General features: G+C 39.7%; 1 protein-coding gene across 2 annotated transcripts in view; it reads left to right on the top strand.

Annotated features, from left to right (window-relative positions):
• LOC127451970 (phospholipid-transporting ATPase ABCA3-like) overlaps window positions 1-24518 on the top strand; it is a 67037-nt gene that overhangs the window by 13905 nt on the left and 28614 nt on the right. The window contains exons 4-10 of one of the 2 annotated variants that reach the window (XM_051717069.1): window positions 907-1034; window positions 3498-3663; window positions 12998-13257; window positions 16043-16159; window positions 16241-16361; window positions 19873-20046; window positions 20136-20317. In XM_051717069.1, the coding sequence (XP_051573029.1) occupies window positions 907-1034; window positions 3498-3663; window positions 12998-13257; window positions 16043-16159; window positions 16241-16361; window positions 19873-20046; window positions 20136-20317 (1148 nt within the window). Of the gene's footprint in view, window positions 1-906; window positions 1035-3497; window positions 3664-5531; window positions 5561-12997; window positions 13258-16042; window positions 16160-16240; window positions 16362-19872; window positions 20047-20135; window positions 20318-24518 lie in introns of those variants that run through there. The other variant, XM_051717070.1, reaches the window with a different exon arrangement.

The following is a 24518-nucleotide window of genomic DNA, read 5'->3' as shown; positions in this document are numbered from 1 at the left end:
TGCATATTTTATTTAAAGGTGCACTTGAAATTGCGCACATGGCATGTGTGGTCACTATGAACTGTAGTTGTATGGGAACAGCTTTGTAAAAATGTTTTACAAAAAAAGAAATAACAGCATATGGATTTGGAACGACATGAGGGTGAGTAATTGATAACATAATTTTCAGAGAGAAAGAGTTGAGAAGATGGTACTCTTGTTTAATTGGATTTAGGTCTTAAATCTTAATTTTTATCTTGGGAAAAAAATACCAAACTCTCATGATAACATTTACTTGCAATGTTTACAGACTGGTAAAATCAATTATTTTAAAGGTCGAATGGCGAGTCAACGTCCACACAGCTCTTATAAAGGTTGCATGGCTTAGTATGATTGCGAAAATGGTTACATTTCAAGTTGATTTAATCTAATTTTATCGGTTTAATCTTACAATTAACTAGATTTTGTAAAAATATGAACGGTGTTTGTCTGTGCAACACTCGCCACCACGATGCTAGGGTGTTATTAGTGGTTTTTAGCATGTTGCTATGTGGGTACTCGGGTGTTTTGTATGTCCCAATTCATAAAAGCCCACCTTCAATTCTCTATGAAATTCTGGTCTTTATATCTGGCTCAGATTCCACCTTAATTTTAAGTCGAAGTGATTTTATTGATCGCCAGTCAAAAATCCATAAGGCCAATTCCATGGAAAAGTTATAGCACACCTCTCTTTAACAAGCAGCATGATTTGCGGGATAATTAACGTCGCTTCATGTGCCAAAGTTGAATACTTAGGGTTTGTTCAGAACACTAACCCTAAGCATGTGCAATAGTAATGCATAGTAATAGTGATGCAAACCCCATTAAAGACAGTATGAATGAACCTGATATCGCACTAAAGATGTGTCTCTTTGTCTTTTCTTTCAGTCCGTGGCTTTGAAACGGAAGAACAGTTTGAAGAGTTTGTGAAAACAGACCCTGCATCAGCAAAGATCTTGGCAGCTGTTGTCTTCGAACACTCTTTCACACATGAAGATGATCCACTTCCTCTGCAGGTGAGTCGTCACCCTGTCAGTAAACTTTCAGACCAGACAGACCTGTGTTTTAACGGATGACAATTCCTTTAAACTGGCATCCAGTAAACAACTTTTACCTGTTTACTTGTTCACCCAGATCAGCCTGTACGACTGCAGTGTGTACACAAGATGGGTTAATCTAAACCTAAAATCTCTACCCAATTTGGTTGCTTAGGAGACCTGGCTGGAGTCACTCAGCACGCCCTGGATTCGAACTTGCGACTTCAGGGGTGGTAGTCAGCGTCAATACTCGCTGAGCTACCCAGGCCCCAAGTATGTTTAGATATCGTATATATTGGTAAACAAGAGAAAAACTGGTTAAGTAACATATATTTTTAAACTGGTTTATAAAAACAATATCAGGCCGAACGGTTCTGAGCACGGCACGGAATGGTTACAGTTGCATTTCCACTTGAGCACGGTTCAGCACGGAATGATTATAAACCGTTCTTGGCACAGAATTCTTGGAACGGTTATCTAACCGTACTCCGCCATTCTCAGCAATGCTCGTGGAATGGCTTCAGTATTCATCACCAAGACTAATTCCTGGTATGTGTAAGCATACTTGGCAAAAAAGCTCATTCTGATTCTGCTTTAGTACGTGGCGACATATGTCGAGAAATAAAACTGTTTTCCACAGGAATAGAAAGTGTAATCTAATATAGCTGAAAGTAGCAGGCCATTAGCACTCCTGCCACAAACAATATTAATGTATCCAGCGCCGGCTCATGTGTTTATCAACTCATTCTCGTAGTTGAAGCTATTTTAGCAATGTACTTTCAAGCCTAATGGAGAGTCGAGTCCTGCTCTGGTTTTTATTCATCTCTCTTGATGAAAGTTCTTGTATCTCAGTCATGGGCCATGAGTTCTTTACAAGGTTTAATGAGTTTACCTCGACTTCAGTGCAGGTCCTGCCTAAACGTCATTGGCGGGGTGTGGATGAAGAGAAGATATAGCTAATTGCTACCATTTCCTATGAACTGTTCCCAGAAACATCAGCTTTGGTGCACCTTTCTGTATTAAATATCCCACATTGAGGTGATATATCTTGGTGTTAACAGTTGACTTTAGAGTATATGCCGAATTTAATTTGATGTGAACTAAAACAAGGCTGTGAGTGCTAGAAGTACGTCTGTTCAATTGGTGCCATTTATGAAACACAAGTAGAATGAATGTCTGTCAAACCGTTAGTAAATATCATTTTTTAGGACAGTTAATGTAAGAATGGTTGTACTTTCCACCAATTTTCAGTGGACAAAAATACACATTTTCATTCAGTATGTCAAACACAACAGTGCCATATATTTAATAGACCATACTTTTACCATACGATAATTTTGTTAATGTCTAGGGCAAGGAGTAACAGAGCACGCATTCAAAATAAGCCTGTGAGCATTTTAAAGCTGTCATGTCAGGCGCTGGTACCAGATAGAGTCGGTGCTCGGTACTGCCAGTACGGCAGAAACACTGGTATTGTTACATCTTTTTTTATTTTAGTATCGACTTGGTACCGAAGTACCAAAAGAAGTACTTTTGACAACACTAGAGCATAGACCTGGAGAAGTGACTCTAACCTCAGGAAGTCTCTTTGCCATTCAATGAGCACGTCAACTGAGTGGCTCAGTGTGTGTCAAAGCACTGATATGTAGTTCAAAAGAGTGTGGGTTTGATTCCCAGGTGGGCCAGTGTTTGAGTTGATGTTATATTGTACTGGAGATCTTTGTATTGTTTACTGAATAGTTGTAGGGCTTATCACAGATCATTTCTGTTTGAAGGTATACCTGTTCTTCTTTGTCTTAGTGTTGTTCTTCTGAAATCTTTTGAAAGGATTGAGAAGTTTGGAGAAAACATGCAATGTGGCACAGCGGTCAGTGCACCATGCCTTTATGCTCTGGAGATCAAAAGATTGCCGGTTCGAGACCAGCTTGGTGCAACTTGCAAAATTTTGAGTATTTGCAAAATACATTATGACCGGTCTGTTCTTTCTTTCTGCTGTGTTTGATATTAACCATATTGGCTATCCATCATTTTGAGTACTTTTTTTTTTAAATTCAAAACATGCTGACTCTCAGCGTGGTATGTTTTTTCAGCACCTGTGGCAATGTGGTCCAGTGGTAAGGTGCACCATACCTGTGTTCTTTGGAGATTGAAAGTTTGCCGGTTCGAGACTAGCTTGGGGCAATTGGAAAAGCTTTGAGTAATTGCAAAATATGTATCGATATCTGATTAAATATTGCATACTCTGACCTAAGTCGATATTGAACAATATTTAGAATTAACATTAACAGTAGGGTAAATGTAATGTTGTCCGAACCAGGAACGATGCAAACTATTCCCATTGTGCCATTGATCAAGATGTTTAAAATCAGGATAATAAATGTGTTCCACGTGACTTTGGATAAAATAATGTGCTAAATAACTCTTCTTCTCATTGGTTGTCAGGTTGGCTATCATCTGCGCTTCACGTACAGCCCCCGAAACGCTCCAGATCGCGAGAAATCCGAGCTCAACCCAAACAATGATCTGGACTGGCACACCCTCAGCCTGTTTCCCCTCTTCCAGCTTCCCGGACCACGAGAACAACATGAGTCACATGGCGGCACGCCAGGTGAGTCCACACTAATGCATTGTGGGAAATATTTGATACATGCGTCTAGAAATAAAACCAGTATAAGCCACAGCCCATCAATTTCAAGTAATGGTTCGATGAATGCAATTTTCCTTCCTTGGTTTGACGTATTTTCTATTGAAACAGGAATGGGTGGGACAATTTTTTAAATTGCATTTCATTTGTCTTTCTACAGAGCATTTTATAAGACAACGCTTTTAAGATGACTAATATTTTGGTCATGTTTTTTTCAGAAGATAAAGAGTGTCAATTTTATATGCGTATATCTGTTAAAAGTTTGAGCTGTTGTCAACTGAGTTTGATGCAAAGAATGCATGCTGCTCTCTGAAGGCAATTTTTTCATAGACAAACAGTTATGAGAATTATTATTTTATAATCATTTTATAATAATACATTTATAATCATTTATAACAATTGCGACCGGATGCATGCAAAGACGCAAATTATAGGCCAACAATTGCGGTTCATTTCCAGGATTTTGGATGAATTGCGATTTATAGAGCATGCATGCATTCAAAATTACTACAGAAAAAGGACACCTGATAAACCTTTTTAAAATTATGACTTTTTTAGATTAACTTTATGCCTCCTACACACTACACGACTTTCAAAGACGTCGGATTGTGGTACCAAAACAAATGCATGATCATATGTTATGCATTTCAGAATATGATGTGTATGTTTTTAATCGCCTTTACATAATGTGAAAAGGCATCATATATTTTATTGGTTACAATATGAAAAATTACCTCCTACTGAAACATCTACCTATTTGCTTACCTGACTGTCCAAGAGAATTGGCAATTTCTCTCCAACTCTTCACCCAGTTGTGGTACAGTTCAGAGGAAACATCAAATCCTGCCAATGTTCCACTAATGTTTCCTCCATTTCTTCGGTCCAGTGAGACTTTCTTGATACCGTAGACATGCTAGTTGATGTTCTGTTGCAGGTACATCAGGACTCCTCCCACTGAAACTTCCTGTGCCCTGTTTCTTGCTCTCTCATTGGCTGTAGGTCAACGCTGCAGTTGTATTCAGTCAAAACACATTTCACATTGCGCGATTTGGAATCGCAAACAGGTCCAGATGTTTAACATTCTAGATATCTCGCTGACATCGGCGACACATCGGCGCTTCTCTCTCTGTGGTGTGGTGTGGTGGGCTAAAGCACATAACTGGTAATCAGAAGGTTGCTGGTTCAATCCCCACAGCCATCACCATTGTGTCCTTGAGCAAGGCACTTAACTCCAGGGGGATTGTCCCTGTAATAAGTGCACTGTAAATCGCTTTGGATAAAAGCGTCTGCCAAATGCGTAAATGTAAATGTAGATCGCATCTTTGATAATTCATACATTGCGTTCGTCGCTCACGTGAGCGAGCTCTGATTTGCCTATGATTTCGGGCTTTTGTTGGCGAGTGAAAATCGGGCCTAAAATCGTGTAGTGTAAACTTGGCATTACAGGAAGCACAAAAATCTCCTTAAGTCACTAATAATCTAATAATATATTGATGACACTTTATATTTCCATTTGCCATTAACAAACATATACTGAAGGTAGGCCTAATTCTTAACAGATTAGTGGCTAGTTCATCAACATTTAAATCTATCAAATCAAACTTTCATGAGATTCATAACTACATTAATGTATTTTCAGTTTTAACTATCTATTAAGCATTGTATATTGCAATAATGCTTAATGGGTTATTCATGAAAGTCATAAAATGTTAATATATTTTATATGACAAACTACCACAAAGAAGCAATTCTGCGTCTGTATATGCTGTTTTTTTAATTTTTTTATTGTTTCTATGAAGATATGCGCCAGATCAGTGGTTCCCAAACTTCTTACCCTGAAGCCCCCTCTACTTATATAAATGTAAGTCTACACATACAGTACATCACTGCCATGGATGCACGCTCTCTCTCTTCACGCTCTACACTGATCAGCCACAACATTAAAACCACCTGCCTAATATTGTGTAGGTACCCCTCGTGCCGCCAAAACAGCACCAACCCGCAATTGTACAGAGCGGTTATCTGAGTTACCGTAGACTTTGTCAGTTCGAACCAGTCTGGCCATTCTCTGTTGACCTCTCTCATCAACAAGGTGTTTCCATCCACAGAACTGCCGCTCACTGGATGTTTTTTGTTTTTGGCACCATTCTGAGTAAATTCTAGAGACTGTTGTGTGTGAAAATCCCAGAAATACTCAAACCAGCCCATCTGGCACCAACAATCATTCCACGCTCCAAATCACTGAGATCACATTTTTTCCCCATTCTGTACAATTGTGGTGAGAAGAATGCTATTCTGCGATGCGGGTTGGCGCTGTTTTGGCGGCACGAGGGGTACCTACACAATATTAGGCAGGTGGTTTTAATGTTGTGGTTGATCGGTGTATGTGTTTGCTCATGTGTGTGCACGCGTGAGAGAGCACCATCAGTGATGGTCGTGAGAAATTAAAAATGATGATTATAATACAGTGCTTTTTTTGGAACGTGTATTGCCATGGATTTTTGCATAACCGCGATAGACATGATACTTGATACAATTGTAGCGGTTGACATTTCTACTGGTCTATTACATATAGACGCAGAGCCATGCAGCAACTTGGTGGTCTCGTTATAAAGCATCAACAAGGTATGCCGTTTTAAGAGGTTTTTACAATCTTGCAGTGCGTGGTTATGGTGTTATTGAATTTTCATGACCATTGACGATCAAAGAAAAAGAAACCCACAAGCACTTGTCCACGTGACAGCCAGCGGAATAAGTTTGGTGTGCGTTAGAAGCAGAATAAGTTTGGTACGTGTCATCCTCACGCAGTTGTGCAAAGAGGCTGTTATTGGTAGAGTGACATTTCATGCTTTTTTTAAATTATTATTATTATTATTATGTTTGAGATTTTGCTTATCACGTTGAGTTAGACGAGGACGCTAAGATGCTGTTTACTGTTATCGCGCATTTTATGGATTCGCACATTTTTATTTGACTGCCTATTTTTCTCAGAATCTTGCATGTGACCGTGAGATCACAAAATGTTGTCCGTCATTTTGAAACATAAAAAACAAGAAAGAAACTCCACTTTAACCATCTTCACATGGTATATCTCTCCCTTGGTCTCTGCGTGCACGTGAAAGAAAGAGAGGGAGGGAGAGGTCAGCACTCGCAGCCATGTGACAGTGAAAAAACTACGCTTTTAATGCAAAAATAACTAACGCACCTCATTTAAAAGTATTTGGTATATGAGGGAAGATGCATTAGGGAGTTTTTATTCTGATGGTTGGCTGCATATAAGAAGTTCATAACTTTGGGCATTAGATCAGCTATCACTCGCGCCGGTGCGCCCAAATAATTTCTGCATTCGCAAGCAGTAATGTGAGTAAAACGCTCACACTGTAGAACCCTAATTATTGTAAATCATTCACAAAATTTACCTAATTCTAACTGCGTAAATTAAATGGTATTTGTCATTATTATCTTTACTAAAATACGAATATTTGGGGACCCCACAGTCTGATTTTGACGTCTTATGGGGGGTCCCTAATGACTTATGGGGGTCCCACCCATTATTTGCACGAATTAGTGGATCCACAAGGTGGCAATACTCACATTTTAGCTGTTGCTGTCATGAAGAAAGGCTAGAAGATGTAATCGCCAGTAAATAACAAGAATTAAAGGGAAAAACAACAACAGTCATAGCGCGCATGTGCCAACCACCTGTGAGTGCGTGCACCATCAAATGGAGCATACTTTGAAAGGCTCACGGTCGACTGTATGCAGACGCTGAGTGTTCACGTCAAAATCGAAGTATATTTTGGGCTTTAGAAGTCCACTGACCTTGTTGTGAATGCTCCTACCTTTTACATGTTGTTTTCATGAAAGATACATGCTGTAAAATTGGCAATAAAATCAGTATTTTGAAGGAAAAAAAAAAGTATGTTTTTATAATTTAATTTGAGGTATTTTATGTTCTTGTCCTTTTAAGGGTTAATGATCGGCAGGCTAACAAAATATTTTATTAGTATTTTTTCTACAAGTAATTTATGTGCAAGTTATTTGTATGATTGTAAGTGTACAGTCATCATTTATTTCCATTGACATCTGTTGTTTTATTCTGCAACATGTATGCTTCATTCATGCATTTACAAATCTTCTCTGGTTAGATACAAAAGCTTGCAAAGTTGGAAAATTGTAATCAATGCCTTTACGATTCAGTGATGATGTGGCCTTGTTGAGGAGTTCCTACCTAAAAAGAAAAGACAATAATCAAAAGAATACCACTGTGTTGTGTGTTTGAGCCTATTAGGGGTGGATTTACCACAAAGACAATCCCAAACAAAAACGCTGCCGAAAAATTATAACAATGCAAAATATATTTATTGTCTAAAAACTATTACCTTCTGAAGCATGAAGCAAATGAAACAGGAGTGAGGCACTGCATGACTCTCTGAAATGAAGAAAAACATACAAGTGACATTATTAAACAGTGTTATTAAAAAAACTACTACTAATCATCATCAAGATAATATTTAAGCATTTAGATAAAACACAAAAGACACTAACTGTTTCCCAGCACAATTTGTAGGTACAGCAGATGACAATGTATTTAAATGTATGTTATATTGTTATAAGACATGCATTTGTAATATAATAATGATAACTTGAGACTTATACGTTTGCCATGCTCATTTGGACCTCTGTGAACATTAGTGCAGAAAATGCCAAAGGGTTTGTCCCTACAAATTAAAACACAGTCTTTTTGAGAAAGTAATGACAGTTTTAACATCTATTCACCTTGTGTGTTATTGGCTCACTATGGCACATGCGTCATAGGGCATTTGTGAGCAGAAGTCAGATACAGTTGAAGTCAGAAAGGTTAAAGTCATTAAAACGAATTTTTGAACCACTCCACAGATTTAATATTAGCATACTAGTTTTGGCAAGTTGTTTAGGAAATCTACTCTGTGCATGACATGAGTAATTTTTCCAACAATTGTTTACAGACAGATTGTTAACTGTACCTTTTAAGCAGCTTGGAAAATTACAGAAAATGATGTCAGGCCTTTAGGCAATTAGCCAGTTAGCTTCTGATAGGCTAATTGGCTAATTGGAGTCAATTGGAGGTGTACCTGTGGATGTATTGTAAGGCCTACCTTCAAACTCAGTGCCTCTTTGCTTGACATCATGGGAAAATCAAAAGAAATCAGCCAAGACCTCAGAAAAAAACATTGTGGACCTCCACAAGTCTGGTTCATCCTTGGGAGCAATTTCCAAATGCCTGAAGGTACCACGTTCATCTGTACAAACAATAGTACACAAGTATAAACACCATGGGACCACGCAGCCATCATACCGCTCAGGAAGGAGACACATTCTGTCTCCTAGAGATGAACGTAGTTTGGTGCGAAAAGTGCAGATCAATCCCAGAACAACAGCAAAGGACCTTGTGAAGATGCTGGAGGAAACAGGTAGACAAGTATCTATATCCACAGTAAAACGAGCCCTATATCGACATAAACTGAAAGGCTGCTCAGCAAGGAAGAAGCCACTGCTCCAAAACCGCCATAAAAAAGCCAGACTACAGTTTGCAAGTGCACATGGGGAGAAAGAGCTTACTTTTTGGAGAAATGTCCTCTGGTCTGATGAAACAAAAATTGAACTTTTTGGCTATGATGACCATCGCTATGTTTGGAGGAAAAAGGGTGAGGCTTGCAAGCATGGGGGTGGTAATATCATGTTGTGGGGGTGATTTGCTGCAGGAGGGACTGATGCACTTCACAAAATAGATGGAATCATGAGGAAGGAAATTGTGTGGATATATTGAAGCAACATCTCAAGACATCAACTAGGAAGTTAAAGCTTGGTCGCAAATGGGTCTTCCAAATGGACAATGACCCCAAGCATACCTCCAAAGTTGTGGCAAAATGGCTTAAGGACAACAAAGTCAAGGTATTGGAGTGGCCACCACATAGCCCTGACCTCAATCTGATAGAAAATTTGTTGGCAGAACTGAAAAAGCATGTGCGAGCAAGGAGGTCTACAAACCTGACTCAGTTACACCAGTTCTGTCTGGAGGAATGGGACAAAATTCCAGCAACTTATTGTGAGAAGCTTGTGGAAGACTACCCAAAATGTTTGACCCAAGTTAAACAATTTCAAGGCAATGCTACCAAATACTAACATAGTGTATGTAAACTTCTGACCCACTGGGAATGTGATGAAAGAAATAAAATCAGAAATAAATCATTCTCTCTACTATTATTCTGACATTTCACATTCTTAAAATAAAGTAGCGATCCTAACTGACCTAAGACAGGGAATGATATCTACGATTAAATTTAATAAAAACTGAGTTTAAATGTATTTGTCTAAGATGCATGTAAACTTCTGACTTAAACTGTAAATGAACGAACTAAAATAAAGTTAATGATAAGTGTGAAACTAGTCATGTTGAAGCTGCCCATCTCCAATAACTGAAATTAGTCTAACACGGTGAATTATCAAAATTACCTGCTGCCTCACGGAAGATTGGCTGTGCACAAACAGGCCATTTAAAATTACAAAATGACGAAGCAGGAACGTTTTTAAGACACTGAAGGGTAAAGCATTTCAACTCTAAAGTGAAACTCAATGATATATGTACAAACCCCTGTGTAAAATGATGAATACAAATATATTTACGCTTACGTTTTACCAGAGATGCGTCGACTGACAGCTGGCCTTAGAGATTCAAAAGTTGTGCATGCGCAGGTGTGTAGGCATGTCTGTCTGGCAGCGTTTGTGTTTGTGGGCGAATTCCAATCGAAAGTGATCATCCCTATTCCCTATACTCACTCCAAAGGACAGAGCTCTTGATGTGGGCACTTTGAAGGGAGCATGTGATTGTACCCTTCGCTAACTGTCTTGCGGAATGGCCCTGAATTCATGAAAAAATTATTGTCTTACTTTAGTTGGGAACGACCCTAAGAGTGTTGTCACCTTTCCGCAGTGCTCTTCTAGGGCACAAACATGCAGTTTGGAAAACGCCCTATGTGTTCGGTTGCCAGCTGATTTGAGCTCCTCGTTTACCGCTGATTCCTCCCGTAGGCTTAATTTGAACCTAAAACAAAGTTTTGTTTCTGTAATCTGTAAAGTTGCTGAAAAATAAAAAAAGGCAGGTCTGATAAGAGAAGGCAGCACATGGATACGGATGGGTGCATTTTGCACACGTTTGGAGGTAAGTAACCTATCTGTACATTGCATCCTTACAATTAAAAGCATTCTTGTAAGATAAACGTCCATTGTGGGACCAAAGACGAATGTTATTTTAGGGACGAAACGGGGACGTTCGCTGACGTCCCCTGAACGTCATTTTCAGATCGTTTTGCCCGGACGAAAATGGGACCTGTTGCGAATGTCCAAAATGTCCTGGGAACGTCCTGCAGCAAACGTTAAAAATATGACCAAATGCCGACCTAAGCGGACGTTGGCGAACGTCCGGGGGACGTCCCCTGTTTGCTGGCAGGGACTATATTTTCTGATGGAAGAATGGCATTGAATGATTTTACTGACAAAATATCACACTTTTTCATGAACATTTGTGTTCTTAGTGTTTTTTAGTATGTGGTGACCTTTTTATGAAAGCATTAAGGCACACGAGGCTGTGCCATATTGTGAATATAGTCACTGCTGAAGTGGTTGCCGGCACTCCACTTCACATCGTACCTAACAACGCCTTCAGCCGTGACTATATTCACAATATAGCATGGCCTCTCATGCCTTATTGCTTAATTAAGTTACTTTACCTGTAAACACCACCATTTCTTGTTGAACGCACATTAGTGTAATGTCTTTGGTGCTATTTTTAGATAAACTCGATATTAAAAGACAGGTGGACCGATAAAGCAGAAAAGTGTAAATAGCAGTTAAAAACATTGGTAAAACCGATCAGGTGCACCTAAGTTCGGAAAAAACAACCATAACAAAACAAACTCTGTCGACGGACTCTAGTGCGCACCAAAAGAGTGAAATGTGCCCTTTCTTGTCAACTTAAAGGAGTACATGTGCTGCAAAACTCATTTTTTGTATAGTCAGTTTTTGTTTTCATGGTGTCTTTAAGCTCACACAATTGTACTAGTACATTAAGACATACTATCATCTGATAAGAACTAGGAATGTCTTCATTGGCCTTTGTTTTCTTCCCTGAACAACCTGATCTTCCCACGCCTTTGGTTAGCATCATAAAACAAGCAAGATAAAACCGGCCTGTTCACTCTTCTCTGCTTCCTTAACAATCTCTTCCTGTACTTGAGGGTTCCCATGACAGTACTAGCTATTGATTAGGAAGTGATTTGGATTTGTTGTCATTCCCTCTGTCCGACGACCCCTTCAAAACGCCTGCAGTGGTTCTGTTATTAATCATCAACCCTGCGTTAACGTTAAACTCATGTTTGATCTTTGTTTGATGATGGTCAAACTCTATTTTTGGCAAGCTGCAACAAATTATAGCATGATCTCTGCTTCCATGACTACTTTGATCTTCAATTAATTGCATTTTAGTGGCTTTATACTGAAATATTTTGGTCTCCAAAGGTCATTATGGTTGAAAAGCCATCTGGAGAAGTGAGGAATTCTCAGTGTGTATTTTAAGCTGCAGGAAGTTTTATTTCCAAAAGCTCATTAGAAAATGCTCTCCTGTTTGTTCGATTTAATTAAAATGCTGTGTGTTGATGCCTGTTTGTAATATGTTGACACTAGCTGTGTTTCAAACATCAGTGAAGGGCCGTTCACACCCTTGCGCTTAAAAAGCTAGACGTAGCACCACGAATACAATAGAACACAGGTTTCTCAAGACATGTTTTTTAAAAGTTGAAGTTCTACTTAACGTTATAAGGTGTCTAAAAAGATGCACAAGAGGCTGAGAAAATGACGAGACGCAGCGCAGTGTTCAAAGATGTCCGTCTAGCAAACGTTTACACTGAAAAGTCATTGAGAAACAGCGCAGACGGACGCAAAAACACGTTCTGTGGAAACGTCTACCTTCTTAAGGGGCTGTTCACACCGAACTCACTTTTGCGTCCGTCTTTGGTGTTTCTCAATTATTTTTGCGCCATTGCGCCTCATCTCGTCGTTTTTCCAGTGTTTAAAAAAAAAAACTTGAAAAAAAAGAACTTTAACTTTTAAAATTTGTCTCGAGAATTCTATTCGCTGCGCTGCGTCTAGCTCATGAGGCAGCATCCTAACCGAAATGGAACCTCATAAGTAACTGATTTGAAATGCTCTACATGGTCATTTTGTTATAAATCACTGTGATTTCTTTCATGTCTCTGGACAGGATATTTCCGTGAGGGTTTCCTGCAGGTGCAGCACGCGGTGGACAGAGGCATCATGAAGGCCTACAACAGCACGGCAGCGTCAGCCCTCTTCAAACATACCCAAGTGCTTCTGTCCCGTTTTCCATACCCAGCGTTCATCTACGACGTCTTCATCCTGGCAATCCAAAACCAGCTTCCCCTGCTGCTCGTGCTCAGCTTCACCTACACGTCTCTGAACATCATTCGCGCTGTGGTACAGGAAAAGGAGAGAAAACTCAAGGTGTGTATGTGTCTTGAGAACAACATTAAAGGGGTCGTTCACCCAAAAATGAAACTTCTGTCATTTATCCATTCTCATATCGTGACTTTCTTTTTATTCCGTGGTGTGACCAAATTTAAGTTTAGCACCAAGATCCTTTCACTGCGTGTTGAGAGTACAAGTTTGGTGTAATAAGTGTCCAAAGATGAGATCCACACAATCCTTTTGTAATTCAGTAATGTCTCTTTTAATACCCTTTCTGTTCTTTACAGTCAGTTGTTGATCAAAAACAACAAAAAGAGAAGCATTTTAATTCTTATCAAACATAAGAACCGTGCGACTCAACTCGTTAATATGCGCTCAACCAAAACACTTTTGAGATGCTCGCTGAACTGGCGCTATTCTTAAAGAGACAGTATCATTTTAGAACTTGTTTTACATAGAAATATAATTACTTGAAAATTGTACAAATTATGCATGTCAACAATAAACATGTTACAATATACTGTCATAATAATATGTGCAATATAATATATGCAATTTCAAGACATCATATTTATTGATGGAAAACATGGAATTTGTACATTTTTTTTTAATTTTTTTAAATAAATGTAATATTTAAATTTTTTTAACCAAAGCAATGTAAAACTAATGATAAAATGTGTCAAATTAATATAAAAAAGTTTTTTTTGTCTCTTGCATAAGGAGCATCGCATTTTTACAGTGTGCAATTTAATATATGCAATTTCAAGACATATTTATTGATGTAATACAAAATAAATATATATTTTCATTGATAAATATTAAATGTAATTTGTTTTCAATTTAAACTTAAAAAAAAGTAACTTTTTTTTTTAATCAAAATGATGAAAAACTTTTGATAAAATAAAATTAGTAAAATTTATATTTTTTAAATGTACGTAATGTAAGTTAGAGTTCAAATCGAATTGTAAAATCTGTATCAATTCCTTGCCCTAGTCTTTGACTATTGTGCTGTCTTGCTGTTGTTGTTTTTTTTTTGCCTCGCGCAAGTAGCATCACATTTTTACTGTCAATTTACAATATGCAGTAAAATATATGCTGTTTCAAGACATTATGTTTATTGATGGAATTAGTAAATTTTTTGTTATTTTTATAGATACATTTTACATTAAAAAAGTATTTATTTATTTTTTCTCCCAATTTGGAACGCCCAATTCCCAATGTGCTGTAAGTCCTCGTGGTCATGTAGTGATTCGCCTCAATCCGGGTGGCGGAGGATGAATCTCAGTTGCCTCCGCGTCTGAGAACGTCAACCCGTGCATCTTATCACATGACTTGTTGAGCGCGTTGCCACCGAGACATAGCATGTGTGGAGGCTTCACGCCATCCATCTCGGCAACTACGCTCAACTCACCATGCGCCCCACTGAGTACGAGCCACATTATAGCGACCACGAGGAGGTTACCCCATGTGACTCTACCCTCCCTAGCAACCGGGCCAATTTGGTTGCATAGGAGACCTGGCTGGAGTCACTCAGCACGCCCTGGGATTCGAACTCGCGAACTAGCGAACTCCAGGGGTGGTAGCCAGTGTCTTTTACCATTGAGCTACCCAACATTTTTTTTTTAATTCAATTTGTAATTTTTTTTACCAAAATAATGATGAAAAACTAATGAGAAAATATATTTTTTAAATTAATATATTCGTAATGTACGAATAAGTTAGGTAAGTTAGAGGGTCCCCTGTGTAATTAACAGCATTATCTGAGAGAGATTTTTTTCGTATGTAAGCAAAATGGGCATTTATAATTGAAATTATACCCAATTGAATCAGAATCAAATCGAATTGTGAAATCTGTATCAATACTTAGCCCTAGTCTTTGACTGTTGTGTCGTGTCTTGCTATTTCACGCAAGGAGCATCGCACTTTTACCGTATCAAGTAAAGAACTTTTTAAAAAAACGTTTCTCGAGACAACTGTGTTCAGTTGCGCTGCATCTTTTCTTCTTTTTTGCACAACAAGTGTTTTGTCCGAACAGCCCCTTAAAGGTACAGGGACTAATTTAGCCTGTTTAATGGACTCTATGCATGGTCACTTCCGCGTTTTGCCTCATGGGGCTCACTTGCTTCCTGCGCAGCATCGGAAACATTTTCTTTCTACGATGATGTGACGACTCGGGGGTGAAATTACTTTGCACACGCGTTATTTACAAGAGTTTCTGCGGATGACATTGGACAATATTCATCGCACAGTGAGACACGGAGCTGTTGCTCCATCCAGTAAAAGGAAGAATGAGTTTAACAACATGTATGTTGAGTTATTTCAACTACAATGATGGTGAATATTCCATAATTCCATAATTCCATAAGCCATAGACCAGCACCGGCTTAGCAAGGTCCCTGTTTCCGACTCTATTACACATGTAATTATTTTGATTCATTTCAGTTGATTCATATATTTCTTAGCATAGTGACTCTTACTTTATCCATACAGTTTGTCTAATATTAGTTTATTGTATCATGTTTATGCAGTATAATATAATTTTCACTTTCAGTAAAATTTACGTTAATAAAAATCATGTCCCGTTGGGCCGTTTCTGAGAAATTTGTCATGTACGCATGTGCCGAGATCTGCCGAACTGAAGAGAGCACTGATGATGGACGAATGCTTATGAGAAGTGAACTTCTTACTTTCCGTAAAGGGCCGTTAATGATGCAGCAATTTGACACAATAAATATAGATTAAAATATGTCCACTTTATTGCCATTGTCATACTGCTTTACTTGGTTTAATAAAAAATGACCATGTCATGTGCATTTTTCAGGAGTACATGCGGATGATGGGTCTCAGTAACTGGCTACACTGGAGCGCCTGGTTCCTCATGTTTTTCCTCTTCCTTTCCATCTCCATCTTCCTCATCACTGTCCTCATCTGTGTCAAGGTAAATTAAACAGTTTGTTTTTCAGAATACTATTTGGGCCCTGAATGTGAATAAAACCATATGTGTTTTTTGTGTTAACAGGTGAGTCCCAACGGAGCGGTTTTGACGTACAGTGACCCAACACTGGTGTTTGTCTTCCTGCTGGTGTTTGCCGTGTCCACCATCAACTTCAGCTTCATGATCAGTGTGCTCTTTTCCAGAGGTGTGTTCCAGATCGTCTCCATCAGCGTGTCATTTCTCCTTTTATTATGGAGCGAGTGTCTTAACAGCGTGAAGTTTAATTTATATAATGGAAGAAGCCGACCTGATCTGTACACACTCATACAGCTGCTTAATCAGGTCTTTTTTTTCTGTGAGCAACAAAGACAAAGTAAGTTATTCTCCTTCGTGATTGTTACCTTCATATGTTCCTTTACAACGCCAACCACACAGAGCTTTTGAAAATCAGTTCTGCGTTATCTCTAACCTGCTCTACTACTTTTTTTCTCATCCAGATAAAAACCTTAGATTACCACAAATGCCCATTCGTAAAAGCAGGAGAAAACCTCCAGGTTGTTCCAATTACCTCACAAGAATAGTGACCCTTTGGGATGTTTGAAAGGCTTTTTTTGAGTTGCATTTGATTAGTGCTTGTGTGCACGCCGGACCTCCACATACCTGTTATGGAGTGGCTTGGCTGCTTCTAAGGGGATCCATTGAGATTCATTGAGCTTCAACTGTTCGCTCTTGATGGGGGGTAAAAATAGCAAATCAAACATGCGCCAGTGTACCATTCAGTTTTAGGGTGGTATTGTGTTCGTAAGTGACTCATTATGATAACTACACTGATCTGAGAATGGGTCATTTTACTTGCAAAGTTGGTCACTTTTTTCCACCCATGTTAACCCAGAGACCTTTTGTCTTGAGAAACATGTTAGGAGTGGTGGTGGCGTAGTGGGCTAAAGCACATAACTGGTAGGTTGCTGGTTCGATCCCCACAGCCATCACCATTGTGCCCTTGAGCAAGGCACTTAACTCCAGGTTGCTCCGGGTGTATTGTCCCTGTAATAAATACACTGTAAGTCGCTTTGGATAAAAGCATCTGCCAAATGCATAAATGTAAATTCCACTCCTGTAAGATACAGTATAGTTACAAATCCAAATATATATATAATTGTAAATCTAAATAGCTGTACATATTGAAAATAAAATTGTTAATCCTGAATATATAAATCTGAATATATTAATATAAATCCTGAATATATAGTTGTAAATCCTGAATACATAAATGTACCTTAATGCTTGTTCATGTTGAAAGACACACACTCAATTTCCTTTTTTTATGATGATGATCATAGTAGGCCAGCTATCAAATTTGAGGCCTTTTTTGTTGTGATGACTTGCCATATTCTGAAATCCATAGTTTGGAAGAGGACATAAAGACATTCATACATTTTAAGTGTAGCTTAAGAGTCCAGATACAGTGCTGTGAAAAAGTATTTGCCCCCATCCTGATTTCTTCAGTTTTTGTGGACATCTCATACTAAATTGTTTCAACAAAATCTAACATAAATCAAAGCCAATATGAGTAAACACAAAATACTGTTTTTAAATGATAATGTTGTTTATTGAAGCACAAAAAGTTATCCAGTACCAACGTGGCCTGTGTGAAAAAGTTTTTTTCTAAATCTAGTTACTAAATCCCCAAATCTATGAAATTAAATTCATAATGGGGTTCAGCTAGGCTAGACACACCCATGCATGATTACTGCCAGCCCTGTTCAATCAAATCAACACCTAAATAGAACTTTTTCAGCAGCATGAAGTTGGCTAAAAGGTCTCATCCAGTAGCACACTATGCCAAGGTTAAAAGAAATTCCAGAAATGATGTGGAAAAAGGTGATTGAAATACACCAGTCTGGGAAGGGTTACAAAGCTGTTTCAAAGGCTCTGGGACTCTGAAGAACCACAGTGAGAGCCATTATCTCCAAATGGAGAAAACTTGGCACAGTAGTGAACCTTCCCAGAAGTGGCCAACCTTCCAAAATTCCTCCAAGAGCACAGCGACGACTCATTCAGGAAGTCACAAAAAAGCCAAGGACAACATCCAAGGAACTGCAGGCCTCTCTCGCATCAATAAAGGTCACTGTTCATGACTCCACTATCAGAAAGACACCGGCCAAAAATGGCATCCATGGAAGAGTGGTGAGGCGAAAACCACTGCTAACCCAGAGGAACATTAAGACTCGTCTGAATTTTGCCAAAACACACCTTGATGATCCTCAAACCTTTTGGGAGAATGTTCTGTGGACTGATGAGTCGAAAGAGGAACTGTTTGGAAGACAGGGGTCCCGTTACATCTGGCATAAATCAAGCACAGAATTCCACAAAAAGAACATCATACCTACAGTCAAGCATGGTGGTGGTAGTGTGATGGTGTGGGAATGCTTTGCTGCTTCAGGACGACTTGCAATAATTGAGGGAAACATGAATTCTGCTCTCTAACAGAAAATCCTAAAGGAGAACATCCAGTCATCAGCCCGTGAGTTGAAGCTCAAGCGCAACTGGATTATGCAGCAAGACAGTGATCCAAATCTTAGGAGTAAGTCCACCTCTGAACGGCTCAAAAGAAGGTAAATTAAAGTTTTGGAGTGGTCTAGTCAAAGTCCTGACTTGAACCTGATTGAGATGCATGGCAGGACCTTATACGGATAGTTGATGCTCGAAAATCCTCCAATGTGGCTGAACTAAAGCAGTTCTCCGAAGAAGAATGGGCCAGATATCCACCACAGCGTTGTGAAAGACTGATCTCCAGTTATCAGAAGCGTTTGGTTGCAGTTGTTGCTGCTAAATGTGGCACAACCAGCGATTAAGTTTAAGGGGGCAGTTAGTTTTTCACATGGGTGATATAGGTGTTGAATAACTTTTTTGCTTCAATAAAAATATATATATTTGAAAACTGTATTTTGTGTTTACTCAGGTTGCCTTTGTTTTATGTTATATCTCGTTTGGAGATCTAAAACAATTTTGTATGAAAAATACATGAAAATAGAAGAAATCAGGAAGGGGGAAAATGCTTTTTCACAGCACTGTATTTATTTTGGGGGGGCCACTTTATATGACTCAGAACAATCATATTACTGCACAGCAAGGCCACATGTCTCCGGTTCAACAGCCTTCTTTATTCCTAAACCCATAGAGATTTGTCCTCTGCCAGGTTTATAGAGGCTGAAAATAGGCCTTAATCAGCACGTCCTGCTCTGCCAGTCCGGCAAATTACATACTGTCGAGTCTGAAGAGCTTCTCTGCATCTCTTTGTCCCTTTTGAGATGTGAATGTAAAAATAGCACAATGTGTCATTTTCGTCCATTTGTTGAACAGCAGTGCCACACTATGCTCCCGTCACCTTGGTCTCATCTCTCTTTTTTTTTATGTTTGCGGGGAAGGAGATTCAAGGCTGTGTGTTTTGTGACTGTGTGGAGAAGACCCGTACTGCTCTTACGTGAAGCATTTTATAGAAAATCTTATAAAAATCTTCATTTTCTTCTTAAGATCGAATTTCAAATTTTTTTCTTTTGATTTTGGGGTGAAATATAACCCTTTCCTGACAGGTCTTCTTGACAGATTTCGAGAGACTCACCTGTAAAGTTCTTGGTGCGGATGCCCATGTTTGAGTCATTTGCATACAATTCATGTAAAATGTAAACAATTATTCCTTTCATTCCCTCCTGTAGCGAATGTGGCCGCAGCAGCAGGTGGATTCATCTACTTTATGAGTTACCTGCCATATCTCTTCCTGTGGCCTCGCTATGACCTGCTGTCACACGCACAGAAAGTGTCTGCCTGCCTCATATCCAACGTGGCCATGGCATTGGGAGCACAGCTTATCGGCATGTTTGAGGGCAAAGGTCAGGGATCAAACAAAACTTGACACTTGTTTTAAGCCACACTGTTGTGGAAAAAGGAGGTTGACAGTCATGTCCCATATTGTCCTCAGGTACTGGGATCCAGTGGCATAATCTGTTTGAGTCGGTGTCTGTTGACGATGACTTCTCCCTAGCTCAAGTGCTCGGTCTCCTGCTGTTGGATGCCTTACTGTATGGTCTTGTCGCCTGGTATGTGGAGGCTGTGTTTCCTGGAGAATATGGAGTCCCTCTTCCATGGTACTTCTTCATTCTGGTACGTGTCACCTACGTATACATTGTCTGTTGCATTAGAGACCTAGTCTCAGAACAGTATAGCGTCAGTACAGACTGCCTGATGCACACTGTTCACAAAAATTGCGAGAAATGGATCAAATGGGCAGTTCCAATCGGACTGGTTGATTTAATGCAATTTCAAGGACTCAGAGGGCTTAATACAATAGCCGCTTTTTCACCATCGGGCCAGGGCTATCAACTGGTCAGCTTGGGCCAATAGCCTTCGATCTGCATTCCTACCATCGAGCCAGTAGCCCACAGCGTTGCACCAAAACCTGCCCTTAATACGCCACCCTGGTGCCAATGTCACACACCCGCCCGTTTCACAATCAAGAGGGAAGCTCAAGTTGAGGTATCAGGCTGCAGAGACTAGTTAGCCCTTGAAATGAACAATGTGGAGGCTCAAGCTGCCGTTTGTTTGCTTATTTTGGTCTTTGCTTGGTGGAAAGCGAGACCTGATTCAACAAAATTCCGCCTTTGACATTGACCCAGCCTCAAACCCCAATTGGCCTTCTTTGGCCCAAGAATCAGTGGCCCAAAGGTGCCTTGCTGTTGGCCCAGAGGAAGCCCTAAGGAGGCATGATGAAGCCCCGGAAGTGACCGGCCCGGGCACACACCAGCTCGCCCACATTTGGCCCAATAGTAGAAACACGGCTAATGACTGCTTCTGAGCTGCATTTGCCATAGTATGGCAGATTCATGGTATTGAAGTTTTATTTGAGACACTTAGTGGCAAGCAAACAAGATATTGTTGGGCACAACTGTATATTCCGCTTTATTTCAGGTTATACCCGCACCTTAACATCAGGACAAAAGTGGCAGCAAGATGGCCCTTTAAGGCCGGAAACATAAGCAAACTCTATGCAAGTAGACAAAAACAGCGTGAATGCTTGGCTAATGCATTGCTAATGTCCCGTTGTATGTACTTGGCATGTGTTCTTGCAGTACTTTTGCGGTTCAAACCTCAGTACTCAAAGGGGCGAAAGAGTTACCTTTAAAAGTTTGTCATTAAACTGGATGTGTTATTATTCAGGTAGCTACCTATAAACAAGTTATCTTGCTTGACAACTTACTTGCTTAACTGCTTGGTCCCCTGAAAAAAAAAACAACTATAGAATATAGGGACCCAATATATATTAGGTGTCATTTGCCTCGTTTCCACTATTGGGCTAAATGAGGGAATGCTAGTGCGTGCTAGAGCTAGTTGCTATCCCACTGTCACTTCCTGGGCTTCATCGTGCCACCTCAGGGCTTTCTCGGGGCCAATGGCCACTGATCTCTGGCCCGCCGATTATCCTTGGGCCAAACAAGGCCAACTGGGGAGTGAGGCGGGGTCAGTGTCAAAGGCGGAGTTTTGCCGAACTTGCCAGTAGAGGTTTGGGAAAAATTAAAAAAATTGTGGGTACAGTACAAATCCATTAAAATGCACAATGGACAAAGCGGTGCCCAAAGACAGGACTTTCCATGGTTTGAGGTCATGGACGGTGTGCTGGGACATCATCCCACTGTTAGTGGAGAGACCACTCGGGACACCGTTGCAGTTACAGTCAGTGAGTTGTCAATGCTAACTTATCTTGCTAGCTAGCTAATGTTTACAAATGATAGAAACGCGATATTCTAGATAACACGATACCTCAGCATGAGTTTCCCTCTTGCTTGTGAAATGGGCAGGTTGTGTGACATTGGCACCAGGGCGGCATGTTAAAGGCGGGTTTTCTTGCAGCGCTGCGGGGCTCAATGGTGGGAACGCAGATTGATTTTGGTCTCACGGCTCGACGTCCGAGGCTATTGGCTCCGGCTGGCCAGTTGAAAGCCCTGCCTCGCACTGGCCCGATAGTGGAAAAGTGGCTATTAACTACTATGTACTTAATCATTTGGTACAATGTGCATGCAGTTGAAGTCAGAAGTTTACATATCACAATTCCAGTGGGTCAGAAGTTTACATACACTAAGTTAACTGTACCTTTAAGCAGCTTGGAAAATTCCAGAAAATGATGTCAAGCCTTTAGACAATTAGCCAATTAGCTTCTGATAGGAGGTGTACTAAATTGGAGGTGTACCTGTGGATGTATTTTAAGGCCTACCTTCAAACTCAGTGCGTCTTTGCTTGACATCATGGGAAAATCAAAAGAAATCAGCCAAGACCTCTGAAAAAAAAAATTGTGGAACTCCTCCACAAGTCTGGTTCATCCTTGGGAGCAATTTACAAACGCCTGAAGGTACCACGTTCATCTGTACAAACAATAGTACGCAAGTATAAACACCATGGGACCACGCAGCCATAATTCCGCACAGGAAGGAGACGCATTATGTCTCCTAGAGATGAATGTAGTTTGGTGCGAAAAGTCCAGATCAATCCCAGAACAACAGCAAAGGACCTTGTGAAGATGCTGGAGGAAACCGGTAGACAAGTATCTATATCCACAGTAAAACAAGTCCTATATCGACATAACCTGAAAGGCTGCTCAGCAAGGAAGAAGCCACTGCTCCAAAACTGCCATAAAAAAGCCAGACTACAGTTTGCAAGTGCACATGGGGACAAAGATCTTACTTTTTGGAGAAATGTCCTCTGGTCTGATGAAACACAAATTGAACTTTTTGGCCATAATGACCATCATTATGTTTGGGGGAAAAAGGGTGAGGCTTGCAAGCCGAAGAACACCATCCCAACCGTGAAACATGGGGGTGGCAGCATCATGTTGTGGGGGTGCTTTGCTGCAGGAGGGACTGGTACACTTCACAAAATAGATGGCATCATGAGGAAGGAAAATTATGTAGATATATTGAAGCAACATCTCAAGACGTCAGCCATGAAGTTGAAGCTCTGTCACAAATGGGTCTTCCAAATGGACAATGACCCCAAGCATACCTCCAAAGTTGTGGTAAAATGGCTTAAGGACAACAAAGTCAAGGTATTAGAGTGGCCATCACAAAGACCTGACCTCAGTCCGATAGAAAATTTGTGGGCAGAACTGAAAAAGCATGTGCGAGCAAGGAGGCCTACAAACCTGACTCAGTTACAGCAGTTCTGTCTGGAGGAATGGGCCAAAATTCCATCAACTTATTGTGAGAAGCTTGTGGAAGGCTACCCCAAAATGTTTGACCCAAGTTAAACAATTTAAAGGCAATGCTACCAAATACTAACAAATTGTATGTAAACTTCTGACCCACTGTGAATGTGATGAGAGAAATACAAGCTGAAATAAATCATTCTCTCTACTATTATTCTGACATTTCACATTCTTAAAATAAAGTAATGATCCTAACTGACCTAAGACAGGGAATGTTTTCTACAATTAAATGTCAGGAATTATGAAAAACTAAGATTAAATGTATTTGGCTAAGGTGTATGTAAACTTCTGACTTCAACTGTACATGTTATTGCATTGTACCTGCATTTAATTACATCTGCAGTTACACTGTTTACCTTTACCCTAACCCTTAACCCAAACACTACTCCTTAACCTACCTGTACCTCAACATCAGAAGCAACAAATGTTAATTTTTTGAGTTTTGCAGAACAACATGTAGTAACAACATATAAATACATTGTATTGTATGTATTTTAATGTTAGTAAGTAGTATTTAAAGACACCTAAAACAAAGTGGGACTGAATATAGTTTACACTAATGCCCTCCATAGCAGCCCTTGTGGCAACGTTGAAAATTCAACGCCTTCTTGCATTATGAAATGCGTTCAGACATATTTCGGAAAAGAGTGACATGTGAGATCAAGTTTGGAAGGGCGAGCTTGCTGCAGAGCCAGGGTTCATGCGTGTCCTTAAAGTCTTAAAATGTCTTAAATTCAGTTTTCAAAATGTAAAGCCATAAAAATTCATAAATATCATAAATGGTATAACAAAAGTCCTAATTATCATGTAAAGAGGTCTTAAATTTAGGGACCGAAAAACAGGAATTGCGATATGGCAAAATATAATTATTAAACTGCAGAAGGCTGTGATTTGATTAAATAAATCTATAGTGTGTATGCGCTCCACGCTTCAAAGTGAAAATGCGAAACTATTGCACATTGTCCAAGCACGCAGGTAGCTCATGATACAGTGTTTCCAGCGGTTTCAGAGTGGTTTAAAATAAAACTGCTTATTCTTGTTTATGACCATGTTTATTTTACAGCGTGTATATAGTAATAAGTTGTAGACGATTGTAAGAATGCATATTTT

Source organism: Myxocyprinus asiaticus, chromosome 14, assembly GCF_019703515.2.
Source record: "Myxocyprinus asiaticus isolate MX2 ecotype Aquarium Trade chromosome 14, UBuf_Myxa_2, whole genome shotgun sequence".
NCBI lineage: Eukaryota > Metazoa > Chordata > Actinopteri > Cypriniformes > Catostomidae > Myxocyprinus > Myxocyprinus asiaticus.
The sequence above is the reverse complement of the archived record's forward strand: the minus strand, read 5'-3'. Positions and strand labels throughout refer to the sequence as shown.